General features: G+C 34.6%; 1 protein-coding gene across 1 annotated transcript; it reads right to left on the reverse strand.

Annotated features, from left to right (window-relative positions):
• Positions 1-12,294: 12,294 nt before the first annotated feature.
• Positions 12,295-17,074, reverse strand: LOC128204768 (uncharacterized). The gene is made up of 2 exons (XM_052906173.1): positions 16,964-17,074; positions 12,295-13,439 (listed from the first exon to the last, which is right to left on the reverse strand). Exon 2 carries the CDS (start codon positions 13,390-13,392, stop codon positions 12,295-12,297), a length of 1,098 nt encoding a protein of 365 aa, XP_052762133.1. The 5' UTR covers positions 13,393-13,439; positions 16,964-17,074.
• Positions 17,075-18,687: the final 1,613 nt, after the last annotated feature.

An 18,687-nucleotide genomic window follows, 5' to 3' on the forward strand; every position in this document is an offset into this window, starting at 1 on the left:
TGTATTATGTATAAATATACATATGCTATAATGTAAAACATTTCATTTATACATTTACTATAACATATATCTGAAGTGTACATATATATACTGAATGATAAACATGTACGTGTCACAGTGTGAGTTAAATGTGCATTCAGACCGAGGCTCGAATCCGGGACCCCTCATTAACACATTCTCGTTCACCAGAGTGATGATGCTTTGCGTACCACACTCTAGTTTTATCGCCCCGAATATGAGTGCAAACAGCGAAAATTTAAGACATTTAGAAACATCTCGCTGTTTTCTATTAATAGATTCCCTTGGAGTCGGCAAACCGTGGCGATTGACTATAGCAAATGAAAAAGAGCCTTAATTATGCAATTAAAATTAGGAATCCTGACGACAACCGACTTGAGACAAGATAAAAGCATTTTAAATTAATGTAATACTGTATGATGATTGATGACATGTTTGCCTCATATTTTATACTTACATCTTCAATCCGTTAAAATTTGAAAATAGCGGCGACGACGAATTATTGCCGTATATCAATTAGGCTCACAGAATCCACATAAAAGAAAAATATTCAAACCGGCGTAGCTTATTAACTTATTAGATATATTTCCAGTTCCTATGTTACTGATAGGAAATATTGCATTTGATACTTTTTAATGTTCAAGTGATAATTACATGTTTTTTTTTAGGTTTATCTGGAAACCCTCGATATAAAGGTATAAGAAGTAGCATATATGGTATATATCTGTCGATCGATATTAAGCATATATGAATTTAAAATTATCTGATTAATTTAGATCCAGGGAAACTGAAAGTTCGTTATATGTGTTTTCAGATGTATAAAGGTTTATGAGTAGCCAGAATTAATTGGAATGGTGTATTGGAATGCGCGATATTGGTTTTTGGCGGCTCCATATGTGTCATCTCCGAGGGGCAAATAATCTAAATATTGGTTCATCATTTATGACATGCGAGAGGACATTGAGAGGAAAATACTTATCATTACCACCACATTTATTGTTCTTAGAACTTTTAGGGATATCTAGTTAATATGCTTGATTGATTATAATTTGGCGATTATCCCGTTATTACATTTCCATACTAATATGTATTTAAAGAAATGGACCTTAATTGGATATTCAGATATCAAACTATTTATTTGATTATCCTACGAAAGTGTGAACAATTAACTGTGTGAACGCCAATATACTACCCTCCACAGATTCACCCCCGTAGAACACTACTATTGTCTGCCACCTGCCCCACTATAGTCCAAATAAAAATGAAATCGTAATTACTTCCTGCGTTATAAAAGACACAATTGTTAAACACGTGCATCTTATATTGCTTGTTTAAGATTGTAAATAGACTTTTCCGAATTTTAAACGATAACTTCATTGCAAAACTTGTCCATTATGAAATTAAGTACCTGAATGCTATGTGTTTTAAATGTAAATCGCTGAAAATAACATATTTGCTAAGAAAGTCATAGTCATATGAAAACAGAATGCTTAATTAAATTAATGAAATATAATTTAGCGGCAAAACAGCGTATCGATGGTCAGTGATCAATAGTTAAGTATGCTTAATATAACGAGCTTTTTGATTAGTCGACGATGATATCAGGAAAACGATCTGTTTATAGCTTTGCACATTTTATTTTGCAGCGATTGAATGGTAAGATTATCATTTTCAAACCTCTGATGAATGATAACGCATTAACATGGCGAGTGCTCTATCAACTGAGCTACCTGGCTGTTTATACACAGAGGTGCAAACTGGGGCGCGTAATGGACACGGTTTCAAAAATTTAATGTGACATTTCATAATAATAGGAGTTACTGGATTTATATCAGATTATAAAAGGTGTTAATAATGGTAGTGTTTGATAACGTTATAGCAAACATTATAAACCAAGCCATCGGAGGTGTCATCTAGAGCTTTACCAGGGGAACCTTTGGTAAGCAGCACACGTTCAGGCACAAACAGTGTATTAAACAGTGGAAGCCCAACATTTAAGGAAGCTCCCATTATCTCAACGACGTCTTACACGAAAATAAAGGTCACCGCCGGAAATAGAAATATGGCGCACGTTGGTTCAGCAATCAAACAGGAGTCTGAGGGCACTATTGTAAATAGTATTTTGAAATGTTGAATGTTGTGCAAGATATGACGGTAGGGCAGGATGGTTTACAGAGAATGTTGGACTCTAAGTAAGATCAGCTTAGATCAGACCCTATGCATAATATAGACCTTAATGTTCGGGCGTTAAAAGATGAATTGACAGAAGAAATTGTGCATGTGGCAAATAAAATTGGTGACATTGCGAACTCCATTCGCTATATTGACACTCGATTGCTTTCTAATGAACAAAATATACTTTCTGTGAGAAATGACGGGTCTGATGGTTGTTCTGACCAATGCCCAGCGCACGGCTACGGCGGCTATCATTGCAGCCCCTTACATGCTCTCAATTTCACCTGACCGTTAGCGGGATATCATAGTCAGGAGGCGATGACCTTCTCAAGAAGGCACGTGATATCATCCGTGCGCTTGACGATAATGCCTCACAGGAAGTGAATATTACATCGGCTGAGCGACTTCTAGCAAAACTCTCGGACCGGCCTCTTTTGATAAAATTAAGTGTCCAGTCAGTTGATAAAAAGGGTGTCTTTTTACGATTCATGCATTGAACGTCTCATAGAACTGTTTTTACGAGCGGAATTGTGCAATCTGCCACATAACCAAAGTCTACTGGTCGACGCTAGCGGATTTATTCTAAACAGTGAATAGCACGGCAGCGGCAGCGGTAGCGGCAGCTGATTGACGGCGATGTCGAACAAGGACGGCATGGTAATGGCAACATTACAAATATGTTTTTTTGCTTCAGAAGTGTTTTAAGATCGAAAATAACAACGACTTTGGAAAGTGACATCATATGCATATGTAAGACACTTTAAGGTGGAGATAATATGATTATGATTGATGGATTTACTTGATTGGGCTTGATTTGATAGATTGCACGTAAGTGTTCTAAGGTCTTCGGGCGGCGGTGGAATCAACAATTGGTACGACAGCCGCTCTGGCCTGAAACATTATTATTTTCCATGTTTGTGAATAACCTTGTAACCTTGGTTTTGAAGTTGGTGGTTGTAAATTGTCACTTGCGGGCTACTGTTGTATGCCGATGACATAGTTATAGTATCAAAATAAGGGGACGACCTTCAACAGTTTCTGAATTAGCTTCATGATTGACACATAAAATGGCGCGTTTTCATCAACACGGACAAGTCGAAATGTATCCACGTCAAAAATGGTCGCAGTCAGGCCACAGCTCAGCTGTTTAATATGGGGAACAACAGGACAGTATATACATATATGTATATAGGCATTTGTATTTCATTGCAAAGTGGATTTTACATACAAGGTGGAACCATTTGATATATGATCCATGTGTTGTGTCATTATTCGACTATTGTAGCGGTGGTGTTTGAGGTCAATCAGCACCGCGCAATGAGATATTTCATGGGTGTGCACCGATATACGCCACTACAAATGTTGACATGAGAAACGGAATGGCTACCTAGCAACTTTCGTCGTTGGATAGGCATGGTTAGATACTTGGATCGTCTCTGGTCGTTTTTTGACAACAGACAAACCAAATGTATTCCGTACAGACTACAACAGGGGTATGGATGTTTACTGAAATGAGAGATGTTTTAACACTCTTGGACATTATCATAAAAAGCAATGGTTATTTTTTACGAATTAAAATAACGAATGATTGACCTTATTAACACTGAATAGCAACAGGATGTGAACGAAGTAGCCAAGCTTCGTACCTATACCACATTCAAACGCTCATTTGAAACTGAGCGGTACTTGGAGTGGAACCTTGAGAGGAATCTCTACTTGCCGAGACACGGTCTGGGATATAACCTTTACATATGGAGACAGGCAGATACGTCGGGGGAGACTATGTACACTTTGCGATGTGCGACTGGTAGAAATTGAACAGGATTTTATACTCTGCTGTCCTGTGTATAACAGCCTTAGAGACAAATATTTTGAATCAAATAGGACTTAATATCTTATATCTGCATTTTTTTTAAACGACGAAATTCACTTAATAAATAACTAAGTTAAGTCCATCATTTCATTTAACCTTACTGAGTACGTTTTGTATACATATCCATATCATATTTTCTATTTGTATGAAACAAGTATAAAAAGTAATTACTTTGTTTAATGATCGTGTTCGTACATGCTTTTCTATGTAGTCTGATTGTACGGTTGTTATTTCGAATGCGTTATAACTAACTTATCATTATATACTTTACATATATAATTATATCTTCTGTTTAATGCACACGCCATGTTAATAAAATATTCAATTAGTCTGATATTACCCACTTACTTATTTAAACACATTCTCAACACCTGTATAAGTAATGCTATAGTATAATGATGCTCCTCTGCGAAGTTGGAATTCGTCCTTGAGTTCAATGATAGAGAACAAAGTGAACATGATATCGACGAAACCACGGGTAGAGCTTTTGAGTAAATACACAGTCACAACCCCTCTTTGGGCACAATATGATCAGACAAATGACTAGACAGACTGTGGCTCGAAACCCGGACCCGTCGCTAACAGGGTGTGTGCTCTACCGACTGAGCTACCGAGCCGCTTACAAACTTATTTCTTTTAAGTTACGGTGTTACTAGGTGATCCGATTCGGGATTTACGGGGCAAAGGAACCTTAATATGATGTAAGCGAAGCCTTTTCGTCAACAAACCGTTTATGTTAATCAAATTATGGAAATTGTTTCATTTATGTATCGAAAATGGCCGCCATTTTGGTACTTTAAATTAACTAACTCAATATGAAAAAATATGGGGTCATGGTTGTATGTATATATATATATATATATATATATATACAACATTTATACAATAAATATTACATGATGTATTGTGCTTTTGTTTATGTAACATATTTTTGCTATTGTATACGGATATAATATACTGCTTGCTTCCTCAAGCCCCAAGACGCATACGGTGCTTATGAAATGTAGTTGAAAAGTTCGTGTTAGTAGAGGCAGATCCCACATACATCATTAATTATTTGCCAAAGTAAATAACATGTTGCTAAAATGGTAAATTTATCAGTATATCAGTATCAACATATCAGTTCAAATTTGATTCAGGTTTGAAACACGGTACACGAGATACATAGTACATTACAGTATTTGCAAGTACTTGAAAGTAGTTCCATCCAAATGCCGTTCATTGGCAGGTTTTATATGTGAATTCGTAATGTTCCAGTTCATCAATACAATATTTGTTTAAAAAAACAATTTATTGAAATACATGTAAACTACCACACTAGCAATGGTGTAAATTGAATATTGTTTCAAAGTCGTTAATGAGTAGTTAGGATTTTTCTTCGGGTTATGAGTTTTATTACCGAACTGGTATTGGCATGTAAAAAGAAGGCAGTCGGCTAAATACGACGCATGACTGATAGATTTAACTTAATCATTACGGAAAATTTTCATATCTAACGTTGTTACACAAATGATTTTAAACGGCTGTTAACAAACCTATCTTGTTGGACGATTGCTCTATCAAAAATGAATTAATTGTTGTCACTCAAACCAACAAGACACGCTCACGGTTTTCGATTTCTGTTCAAATATTCAGGCACATGAGTAGTGCTAGTCCATTTCAGACACAATGAAAACAGCCTGTAATATGTTAAAACAACGTAAAATGTGCATAGATATACAAACAAACTTCTGGGCATTAAAGTCACAAATATTAACCTAAAATCTTGTATATTTAGATATCTTTGTGACATGCATTCCGTGTATGTTAAATGGTTTGATAACTTATTTTTGTCTTATAATTAAGAGGCAATATCATTGAATAACGTTACACTTAAAACTGTTGGGTTAATGCCCAAATATAAAGACAATTACATCCACAACACAAAGTCAACAACAACAACACCATCAACAAAAAAAAACACACTAAACAACGAAACAGCAGAACCAAAATAAATAATATAGTTCGTTACCTGACCTAATGCAACTTGTTCATAAGCAGAGCCAACCAATCGTAAAACACGTTTGTTTCTGCATATTAAAACACATCACTTTGAATTGTATATTTAATTTCCTTCAACATGATAAAATCATATAAACTAGTTAAGAATAGAAAATGTGCGTGTTTAATAGTGGCATACATGTGTACTTTCACTAAAACGCTTGATCTTCAGCCTGTTTAATCAATTCATTTGTAATCATTTAATTGTGCTTTAATTACTTTTTTTAGATAACGTATACTGTCCACATTATTTTCGACTGAACTAAGCATTGGCGCGGGGGATAGCTTACTTGTTGAGAAGAAAGATCTTTAAGACCGCTTTTTAGAACAAGGCCAACCGATGAAACTTCATACATATGACACTTTTCGTAAGAATTGGAAATCATTTCGTTTCGCCATATTTAAAGGGATTGTACTCCGTATGATGAAAAGGCGAAAAAATTGTTTTTTCGAAAACTGACATACTCTTGGTATCGATGTGTACAATGCATTGAAACTTATTAACTGAAGTACCACATAGTTTACAATTAATTTTTTTTTCGCAGTGTTTTCGTATGATTGGCTAGTCGATGTTATCTCGTGATATTATCGAGTTAGGTAAATAGCTTAATTATATCACCCGTTTAGAGTTAGCCTTCGTAGCTCAGTGGATACAACACTGGCGACACCTGTTCGAACCCGGTCTTCGACACTTTTTTTTTTTAATTTTGGTATTCTTTTTTACAATTATGATATCAACGAGTAAAACATTTCATTAAAGGTGAACTGAACTGTAATTTCTAGTTCTTAATTTTATTCATTGTTTCTACTAAACGCGCTCAAGTTTAATATACAAAGCGTAATTTTTGCTTCTACGGTCTACCGTTACCACGGAATCCGGCCTCTGTTCTGCCCATTCTATGGTTGCTAGATGAATTAATGCCCTTGAAATGAGTGGACACTATGTTGTCTCCCTTTGTTTTAAGTGCGCATGCCCAGCGAGTACCACAATGCATTGCACCATTTACCACAATGCATTGCTTTAATTTCCCGGAAAATGTTAGATATTTCTGGGTTTCTGATATCGCCTACACATTGATATAAGAATTAAATCTACAAAATCTACGTAGTCGGTTTGAATAGCGATACGAAGTGTTTTAAATGAAGTCAGTCTGTATCCTTGCGATAAATATAAACGTGTTACTTCCCTTGGATTAAAATAAGCCATTTAAAATGGAGGCCATGGCAACACTACTTTCAGAAACCGACAAGTCAGTGGCACAAAATAAGGTAGCGATAATGAAATGCAGACGATCTTAAACTTTTACGACCGTGCTCGTATGTTGGGGCAGCTGGTTGAAATGGATTGATTTACCAAACAATAATTGCAGTGCCATTCAATCGTAATACTTGCGAGGACTTGGACATGTTATACACATTGGAGATTTTTTTATACAAGGAAATTGGAACAACCAGCATTCCATAATATTGCTTTACATTTGGCTGTTTTAAGTCAGCATTTTTAATGGAATGCTGTGTTGCACTCTACTTAAGAAGATAAAATTGTGAGTGATAAAGGTGAGTGATTTGATAATTACTTGTATTTTATCAAAGAATGACCTCCACAATAACAGTTAACAGTAAATCTGTGAGGAAAAGCGGGCCCAATGATGGGCTCGAACCTATGAATACTAAAACACTAACCGATGCCCCATGTTCGTATAGGATTACCCACAAACTTCACCCCTCTCCCTTTTATCTAAAGACTTATCAAGACACCCTTGCATTTAACATAAAAGTTAACCTTGGATGAACAGTGTGTCCGGTGTTGGACTCTAGCCAAAAAACACTCAAACGTTAGGATGGAATTCTTATTAACTTAGCTAACCAAGCTGCTGCTTCCCCAAATACAATGCACACTACAACAATAAGGCAACTATCAATTCATTGCTGGATTTCCATACCCCGACATCCTTTTTTTTTTGCCGCCACTTTCAAATATTGACTCAAATAAAAATGTTGATCTAGTGTACCGGTATGTATTTGCATATCGGTCCAGAACTGTCTAGGAACTGAGTTTATTCTTCAATGTAAAACATTGACTTATCAAAAAGGAGAAATGTTATGATCTTGATTGTGGTTCGTCTAGAAACTCATGTTTATGGCCCCTTATGCATTAAGAAAGAGCATGAACATTTATCTAATGAACAACAAAATACCCCCATTTAAAAAAATGGTTGAAAAGCAATTAATTTATATTGGCCAAAAAGAGACTTTGAGATTTTAAAGACCGTCATTCACATTTTAAATACAACAATGGTTGGTTTTCATTTAAGTGATACTCACTTATTTTGCCTATTTATTGAAAGTATGTTGTAAAATAAATCTGTAAACAAATCATTGAGCTAGAGTTATGGGCCTTTATCCCCCATAATCACATGATTTAACACTTTTAGGAACCGTTTAAAAGGGAGTTATCCATAAAAATAATAAAACGATTAAAAACAAGAAAGACTGAAAAAAATCATAAATCAACAACTTTAGAGTTTGTGGAAAGTTCAGTTCATAATTCTGGGTGAAAATAAGGTTCAGTGATTTTAATAGAAATTTGTACTATTTACAGTCATCAAAAGGCTGTTGATCCTAGCTAAAAGGCTGTTGATCCTTCAATTGTGCAATTTTTAATAGAGGCTTGATTTACAATGGGAAATTCAAGGGCGGATTCAGTATTTGATACTGGGAGGCATAATTTAAGGGCAAAAACATTTAATTTGCAGCCCTCCATCAAAACTGAAATGTTTTTAGTTAAAAGCATTGGCAGTGGTGTTTGAAATTTTCACATTTTCTTGATCGAAATGGTGCATTTTGGGGATATTATTTTATTACTCTTTTTCCTTTTTCTACTATATTGAAACAAAACTGATCTTAGATATTGGGGGGGGGGGGGGGGGTCCCCATCCCACTGGATCTGCTTGTGAAATTCTCTATCAAATGGTGACAAATCAGAAAACTTAAAATATTAATGCTTTAAGACAAACTTCTTATCATTCTAAATTTTTGTTGTACAGCAGACTGAAAAATTTTTCTTTTTTTTCTGAATTATTTTAATTAAACCCCACTTGAAAATATATATGTTTACCATATTTACAAGTATACAAGTCATTTTGTGAACAAAAAGCAATCAGCTGCTATAAATGCATTGAGTACAAAGAGTGAAATGGACAATGGCTGTATTCTGTCACTCCCAAATAATGACATTTATCTTTTTTATTGAAAAGAGGTTTACACTTTAATTTCTGTTGCAATTAATTATTATTAAGTTTGTCAATTTCTTTATTGTCCTGATCATTGTAAACAATGAAAAATCTTTCCTGAAAATTTAAAAAATATAACTGCTTGCTGAAATGCATTTTTTGTTGTATTTGTTGTATTCATACATAAAATAGAGAATTAATTTGATAAAACTTGTGTATGATTTTTAATAATACTACATGTATTAAATACACAAGTATTAAGATACTGTTTAACTTGTGCTCATAGAAATATAAGTTTACACTTTTCAAATAATTAATAATAGTAATGTTTCATGACCATTTTTATGAATGTTGTCACTGTCATTCAGAAGAACTAAAATAAATCAAAGTTTAAGGACATTAAATCTGTATGCTGTATGTCAAATTGTGTGTTGGTGGAGATTCGTTCTTTATGTACATGTTATGACCTACTGTTGCTTTGTTTATGATTTTATTGGTGAAATATTCTGTATTCAGCATTTGATGTTTACTTTTATTTTACTGCTTTTTGTCCTTAAACTGTAATTTTATAGGATTTAAAAAATACTGTTAGGTTAAACACTGAATCAAATTTCAAGCATATTAGAGTATTGAAAATCAATTACATGCAATATTTTTATATCAGTATCTTTTTCAACATTTAATATATGTATAAAAACAAGTATCAGTTATATTGTTTATTGTGTATAATTTTGATTGGATATCATGAAGATGAATCAACTTAAATAAGTCAACATCATAAAATGCTCATGAATACATGGAATACTCATATGGAAAATCAGTATTGTGAATAATGTTTTTTCAAGACATTATCTAGATCTGCGCTAAAAGCATTAATCAATGAAATTTATCATCATATCATAAAATTAAAACTGCACTCTCACAGATTGAACGTTTTGACAACTTCTTATTTTTTTCCTTGAAACAAGCCAATTTTTGCGAAAAATGCACTGAAACTAGTTATATGACTGCCGACAAAAAAAAATGATCTCCGATTTTTATATTTAAGTTCAAAAATTGATGTTTTATGCATTGTTCTTAAACCGTTAGTAACCATTTCACATGAATTTTCGAATGGAAATATGAAGTTCTATGATCTGATCTTTTGTCAGCAATCTTTTATTTGCTCTTTCCAAGACAAAGAATAATAAAGTTGTAAAAATGCTATATGTGTGAGAGTGCAGCTTTAACATGTCTTGACCACTTTGATGTTTAGACTCTAGAGTTGCAAGTTTGTCCTTAATCTTTACACATGACTTCATTCTTTGAAATCGTATCACACTTACCTTAATTTATCTAGTTAATTTGTATAACTCTATCAGATTCCGTGAATGGCAGATTGTGACTAAGCATCCCATAGACTACAAATGCACTGGTTTGGAACTGCCAGTGCATAGTACATTCATGGCATACTAATCATGTTCAGATGTTTGTAGTAATTTCACCAATTTTCTATGTAGAGAATACATGTGTTTGGTCAAAGCCAGCATGAACCATGATGAAGTTCTCTCACCTTTAGAATGAACAACATATGCGCTTCATTGCAAATTTCACAATAGATAGTTTTGCAAAATTAATGTTATAAATAGATGCATACATTTGAAGTTTCTGCTAAATGATTTAACATTTTGTGCAGGTTTTATCTAGCTAACCTTGATGTAAAATTTGGTTGACATTTGAGAACTTTTGCTTAGCAAATAATCTATTCCATGGCTAATTTACATAAAAGGGATGTTACTCTTTAGTCAAGCCGTCGGTTAGAGACGGCCTTTCTTTAAATACAAACTTTGATAGTACTCCATCGATAAATACCTAGGTTATTAAAGCCACTTTTGTTGTAACATAGCACGACATTCCTTTTGTCAGTCAAATGACTGCCACTAAATCAGCTTGGCATTGCCATCGTTTTGCGTGTCACTACTGTTATGCCATGTTTTTCATGAGAATTTAAGTGCCTAAATTTGTAATGGCTGGCAATTTTTTTCTTGGTCTTTCAACATCACATCTGGTCTGGATTGGACAGAGGCAAAGCTGTTGCCTATTTGGGCAAACACACCGATCCCCAATTAAAATTGTATAACCGCCCCTGCATATTATACTGATACTGGTACACTAAATTATTCACAGATTCAGACTTCAGCCGGTTCAGGAACACAGGATTTATTGTCAGTTTGAAACTGTTTCAAACTTTCTGAGTTTGACTTGGTTGAACATATTGATTCGTTCCATTTCTTCTGTTAACTTTCAAATTAAAAGCGTCTACTTCGGAAGATTAAGCAAAATCCATATGTTTTACTCGTTATTTTGGTGATAAACCATGTAAGTGGACTGGAAACCTCGGAAAGTCCATGTTTTTTTACTGAATTTTCGCGGACGCGGAAGTTGATATGTCGATTGACTGGCTCCCGTTTCATCTTCATTCTCTATCAAAACCGAGAGGCAGTACCAAGGGAAGCAACTACGCATGTATAGCAACGCCAAGGGACGCAAGTCAGTTGAGTTTTTCGGAAAATGCGGAACAGGGGGTAGTTTGTAACAAAATTACCAGCTTATGAAAATGATTTGAACTGAATAACATATCGTATCAAACTTGAAAATTATCAATCTTTTATATCGTTATGTAATAATTAAATGTCAAATATCAGTTCAGTTCTACTATGTTATCACGTGGTATACACACACACTGTGCTTGAGCAATGTCCAAGTATTAATTGTAAACATGGTTGTCAAAGTGTTTGAGGTAACTAATCACCTGAACAAACTCCGGCAATAAAACGCTCTTTAAACAGTATAGGCTGACCTTTGTTTCATTTAAAATGGTGAATAAAGAAAAGTGTTTCAATTCTTTATTCGAAGCAAAATGCCGACATAGCATTTAAGTCGTAATTTATGTAATTTATCATATGCACACAATGATTATGTGTGTCTATAAAAAGTATAAAAGCAATGCAAACTCACAGATAGTGGTGGTTCTTGTTCAAGCTTGTGTCTGGGAGCATAATCCTCCAGGGCTTGTTTTAGCGTCTCAAGAAACGCTGGGTAATCCGCAACGGCCATTCGCAGGGGCTCCGACTGGTCTGTGAAATTACACAAGGATAACATCCCGTTGACGAGGGGCGCGTACTTCTTGGTGTCAGATTTTCCTTCCGCATCATTCCATCCTTTTGGGTAGGTTTTAATCAAAGTTTCACAGCATATTTCGTAGAACTTTGTTTCTATTAATATATCCGCAATTTCGAGTCTATACTGCACCCTATCTTCAAGGGTAGTCCGTTTACAGCTAAAATATGACTGATTACATCTCAAAAACGCATTTCGTATTTTCATGGCAAAGTACCCGTCTTCATTAACCCTTTCTTCAATTTCCATAACTTCTTCGACAGTTTTCCTCAAGAAACCATATGTTCTATCCTTTAATTCTTTGAGTTCCTCAGCAGTCAGCTTTAGCTTTTTCTTTTTCTTCTTTTTACCGTCTCCCTCCCCCTCCTCTGCATCGCCATCATCATCATCACCATCATCATCACCATCATCACTAACATCTGATTCGACCTCATTCTTAGTTCTATCAACCTCCCTTTCTTTAGGCTTGGAGTTCTCATCCTCCATTTCATCAGCCTTGAGTGTGTCTCCTTCTAGAATTCCTTCAACACCCTGCTCTTTCTCTTCAACAGTTGTGTGATTTTTGATTTTCCCTGAAGCAAACATGTCTAGACCTTGATCAGTTGATTCAAAAACAGTTCTTTCACCACCTCTTTGATACTCAGTCTCACTTAACTGCTGGTCACTTTTCTGCTCGCTTTGATGGTCAAAGTGTTGCGCAATGTTATTTTCAACCTCCTCTCCAGTTTTGCAGTCTTCCTGTGAATGAGTATTTTGGTCAGCCAAGGTATTGTTTTCCTGGTCAGTTTTATGCCCAATATATGGGTCAGTAGTGTGGTCAGTCAGCTTGTGCGGCTTGTTGTCAAGGGTCTGGACAGCGGTCACTTTAGAGTGTCCGCACACGGCAGATCCCATCAACTCCTCGGTCTTAGAATTACATCTTCATATCAATACATATCTACCTGAAACACCAATTACTATGTGTTCATATTTACGAATAAAGACGTTATTATAAATTTATAAAACTGATCGAATAACACACTTGAATTCTTCTTACTTCTGAATACCAGTGATAATAAAAACGTTGACAAAAACACAGTCATTTGAAGGGAGTGAACTCATATTTTGGTATCATATGACATATAAAATATTTAGTGACATTAACCTAAAATTATTTTATTTTTTCTCTAGATTTACGAAAGGGGTCTCTTATAGTAACGATCAAGCCTATCCAGGCCTTTTGAGATTTTCCGATATTTCAAATTGCAGTAATGCTAAAATATCTTATGCTAGATCGTTGGTGAATCTGAAGAAAAAATAAATAATTTAAGGTAAAATGTTACTAAATGTTTGCAGTTCATATGACACCAAAGTAGGAATGCATTCCCTTCGATGACAGTGGGCAAAAATGATAGTATATGTACATGTATGTTCAATGTTGACAATTTTCATTACAATATTGTCAAAAGATTAAAATCTGTCTTAAATCATAATTGATCATCGGAAATAATCGGTCAAGACATTTCGATCAATTTTCGATTTAACGTTCATTTAAAGTGACACTCTTATTCAAAATCAATACATACACATGTGCAGCAAACATAAATTTTGAGTGATAAACCTTTAACTACTTACTAATTATTTCATTTATGTAAAATATTCATTACTGATACCAAAATTGTAATCGTGTATTCAATAGCTGAAAACGCAAAAAAATACTAAATGATTGGTGAATGCTGAAAGATTTACTGTGATTAACTATCGTCTCATTAGGTAGAAAAAAAACGAGTTTTATGTACATTTCTTTCAAATTAAACTCAGTATCCCTCATAAGAATCATTGTTTTCAACATTTATTCATCCTTTTTGAAAAATTAAAACAAAAGTTATAATTGATAAGAGTGTATCTTCAGAGTAATACGAGAATACCATAAATGTGTGTTCTAGAATGAACAAACATGAAAGCAATTATTATGCTTTATTTTTGTTATTTGGAGGTATTCTTCAATGACAACCATATGAGGTTTTCAGCTCAATGCAAAATAATTTGTACTGCTGTTCTACCATATATTTGGATTCTTAGAATAATTAGTAGCATAGCGATACTATGCATTTGACTTTCGTCCCATTGAAATTGATCGAATTTTTAGACAATTCTTGAATGTCGATTCAGCGGTATTGGTTGGTCCAGCAAAAAAGCTATTTAGAACTTCTAACAAATACTAACAACTACCTAGTACTTAACTTAGAGCTACTAAGAACTACTAAAAGCTACTCAGAGCTACGATGGGCTACTAAGATTAACTAAAATCTACTTAAAACTACTTGTCAGAGCTCCTAAAGGCTATTAAGAGCTACTCAGAACTATAATGAGCTATTAACAGCTACTAACGTTAGTTTGAACTTATTTAATTTTACAACTTATATAATTCACTCTCGTTGGCACGAAGTCGCGCGAGAGTGCGGTCTTGTGTTGTGGGGGAAAACGTCTTACGTCTTATATGCTACGTCAGAAGGCAATATTTTGCTTAAAATGAAGACTAAAATTAAAGATAACTTTAACTTCTTTAAGTACACCATTTTGAATGAAACAAAGGGCAGTCTAAGCCGCTTAAAGAGCCATGCCTTCATTTCATTAACGGAGTTTGATAAGGTGATTGGTTTCATCAAACACTTCGACAAACATGTTTCCAAAATAGTGTTTTGACAGTGTTCCATTGACTCTCAGAGTTCCCATCGTACATGCGTATGTGGTCGCGCATATTACGAAAACTATCAAATCTACTTTCTTCATTAATGCTAGCACTAATAGTATCTAAGTCTCGTTACTTCTTCTCATTTCCATTATTCCTCTCTTTCTAATCATCTATTTATCCTTATGTCTTTTTCCTCCCCACTTACCTCTGAACTCTGCTCTATCGACCTATTTCCTTCATTTCCCAGTTCTTGTATTCTCGCTTCCTCTTGTATCTTCCCTAAGGATTCATCTCTTCTTTTCTCCAACAACCATCCTCTTCCCATCTCATATCACCATTATTATCTTATATTCACCATTCTCCTCCCACTTATATCTCTTGCCTCTTCTATCCTCCCTCTTCTCTCTCCCCTTCCATCCCCCTCCCCCCTCCCTTCTTCCCCTCTCCTATCCTCCCTCTCCCTTCTGCTATCCTCATTCTCCCTCTCACATCATCCCCCACCTCTCCCTTCTCCCCCTCTACTATCCTCCCACTCACTTCTCCTTTTATCCCTCTTCTTCCCCTCTCCTATCCTCCCTCTCCCTTCTTCTATCCTCCCTGTCCCCTCTCCCATCCTCCCTTCTTCCTTCCTACCCCCTCCCTTCTTCCCCTCTCCCATCCTCCTTGTCGCCTGTCCCTCTTCTATCCCCCCCTCTCCCTTCTTCCCCTCTTCTACCTTCCCCCTCTCCTCTCCTACCCTCCCTCTCCTTTCTTTCCCTTTTTTAGTACGCCTCACCCCTCCCATATCCTCCCTCTCCCCTCTCTTATCCTCCCTCTCCCTTCATCTAATCTCCACTCTCCCATCATCATTCCTTCCTGTCCCCTCTCCTATCCTTTCTCTCCCTTCTTCCCATCTCCTATCAACCTCAATTATAATCTTACCTCAGCTCGTCTCTATGTTCTTTTCTCCAATTTCCCTCTCTTTTTGACGACGAGTGCGATAATGTCGATAACATTAACAATAACAGATTTCAAATTGATATGTTAGAGAGGAAGAGATCGATTATTGAAAAGAAAACAACCATGATACTTAGTTGTTCTTGGTAGCTCTCCTGTTATAGAAGCTGTTGTAGTACCGTTTTAGCTGATAATAATACTTATACTAATACTAATAAAAATAATTGTCATAAAAGTGAGGTGATACTAGGTACTACCTTTCCATATTGAATTAAATTGTTTAAAATCTACAATATACATGACTATTCGTTACTTTTTGTATAGCTTGTATTGATCTTTAATTGTGGCTATTATTCCGTCCCTATAATTATTATTCCATTAACGGTTATACACTGTCCTATATTTATATAAAATGTTCTTGTAATTATTGCGTGAAAGGTTTTTTGTTTCCAGTGCTTATAATTCGTTCCTATAAACATGTTTAATAAAATGTTGACAATTCTTTAAAATTACTCAATCAGTTTACGCGTTCTTGATGTCCTAGAAGTTATTCCGTACATAATTTTCTAACACAGTGAATTTCAAGATTAAAATAAAAATTATTTTTTTAAAGTGTCCACTTTCCGCTTGATTATGAACTAAATGATATTTGTGTTAAATCTATTAGTGCTTTTAAAACACGATACGCGAAACCAGATAGCGGGCAATACCGGTTACTTGATACCGGGTTTTAGCACTATTCGATCTATATACTGTTTACATGTTTAGAGAGGTACATGTAAAACTGTTTAAATCGTGCAATGAACGTCCGTTCATGACAAAACATAAGCGCCTTATAAAAATTAAATACATTACCTTCATTTTCCTTCCAAGTTCACTCTTTTTTCGCTTAATTATTCGCTTTTACACGAATAAATTTCGTCAATTGCACGACTTGGTTACAATGTAAACAATGCAGGGGCGGTCACTCTGATGTGCTCTCACTATCTAAGGTTCACCGAATACCAATCGGAACTCCTCGGCAATTTTCGGTAGCAATATGAAGGCGGGAAATTTAATCTCCGGTACACTGCGCCAATGATTAACGAAATGGTTAGATATATCTTTGAGTAGGATTTAAGATATATCTGCCATAATCTGGAATCATTTTATTATTAATCCTAGTCCAGTCAAATACGCTACAGTCCGACATTTCGGATTTTATATTGTTCCGTCAATTGTAATTAAATAATGAGTATTGCTGATTTGATTTTATCAAAAATAATACAGAATCTCAACCTGACGCTTACATATCAAAGGGTGCAGGACGAAGTGAACCATTTCACAAGTGAACCTGTTCCTAAGTGTACCATTTCAGGACCAAGTGAACCACATATGCATTATATAGTGGCTATTGTGTGATGGCACACTGCCTGAAAGGTGATAATAACTAGTAATTATCGCCATTTGAATGCAATACTTCACACGTTTGTTACACAGTTAAAGATGTTTATTTAGCTGTTAGAAATTGAAAAGGCATGAAACCTTAGACTTTTAAGCTTCATGACAATTAAAATAGTAGCTATTTTCACTGTATGATAGTGACATAAATTATTTATTACAAATCAATGAATTACATTCATGGTTATTTGGATCGACGTTTACAAGAGCATATTCGCTGGAACTCTTGGCACTATATTGTTCATTGTGGATAATAAAGTCAAACGATAGTTAAAATAAAAAAAAAGTTATTGCATAATCATGTAGCAACGATTTTAATTTATTTACATGGAAGCTGAAGGACTGCCCTTCATGTATTTATTGCAATGAAGACTACGAACACTTTTTTATTGAATGTCCATTTTTGACAACTTTCTGGAATGCTATACATGAGATTTTTTGAAAGATGTGGAATACAGAAATAATTTAAGATATAGTAATAGGTGACAAAATTGACCAAAAAGAGTATAATATTGTAAACAGTGTTTAAGTCAAATTGCCCATTGCATCATTTCTAAACGTTTTATGAACACTTTTGTTAATGAAATCACAATATAATGTTAAAGCATTTTTGAAAATGTTCACTATTCACCTCCTTTATTAAATTATATTGTTCCACTTCTATTTCTATAGTGTATGTATTGCTTTTTTTTTTAAATAAATAAATAAACGTGTTGTTGATCATGAACTGGCAATTCCGAATAGAAAAAAATAATTGATATAATGAAAGTATATGTCACTATGTTTGTTCACAGCTTCTGTAAGTGAGCTGTTTAATTAGTAATTACCAATTAATAAGGCCTATTATCCATTAAGTACACTTAAGATTTATTTGTTTTTGGGAGATGATTGAGGTGTAAATAATAAACATAGAGATTTGTAACATATATGGAATAAAATTCAACAAAGTAGGATGTATTGATAATATATTCATTATAAGGATTAAATAAAAGCGAATTTTGTTGTTCATTTTTATTTTATTTTTTCAAAACATTGTTATAGCAAAATACAAACTTCTAATAATTAAACACTTTGATATGATAAACAATTTATTCTCCTTACCTATTAAATCATTTTATAACCGGGAAAATAAACTCTAA

Source organism: Mya arenaria, chromosome 10 (genome assembly GCF_026914265.1).
Source record: "Mya arenaria isolate MELC-2E11 chromosome 10, ASM2691426v1".
NCBI lineage: Eukaryota > Metazoa > Mollusca > Bivalvia > Myida > Myidae > Mya > Mya arenaria.

Bases quoted from the DNA above. Each gene is read 5' to 3' on its own strand.
- LOC128204768 (XM_052906173.1), bottom strand. From the start codon at position 13,392: ATGGGATCTGCCGTGTGCGGACACTCTAAAGTGACCGCTGTCCAGACC.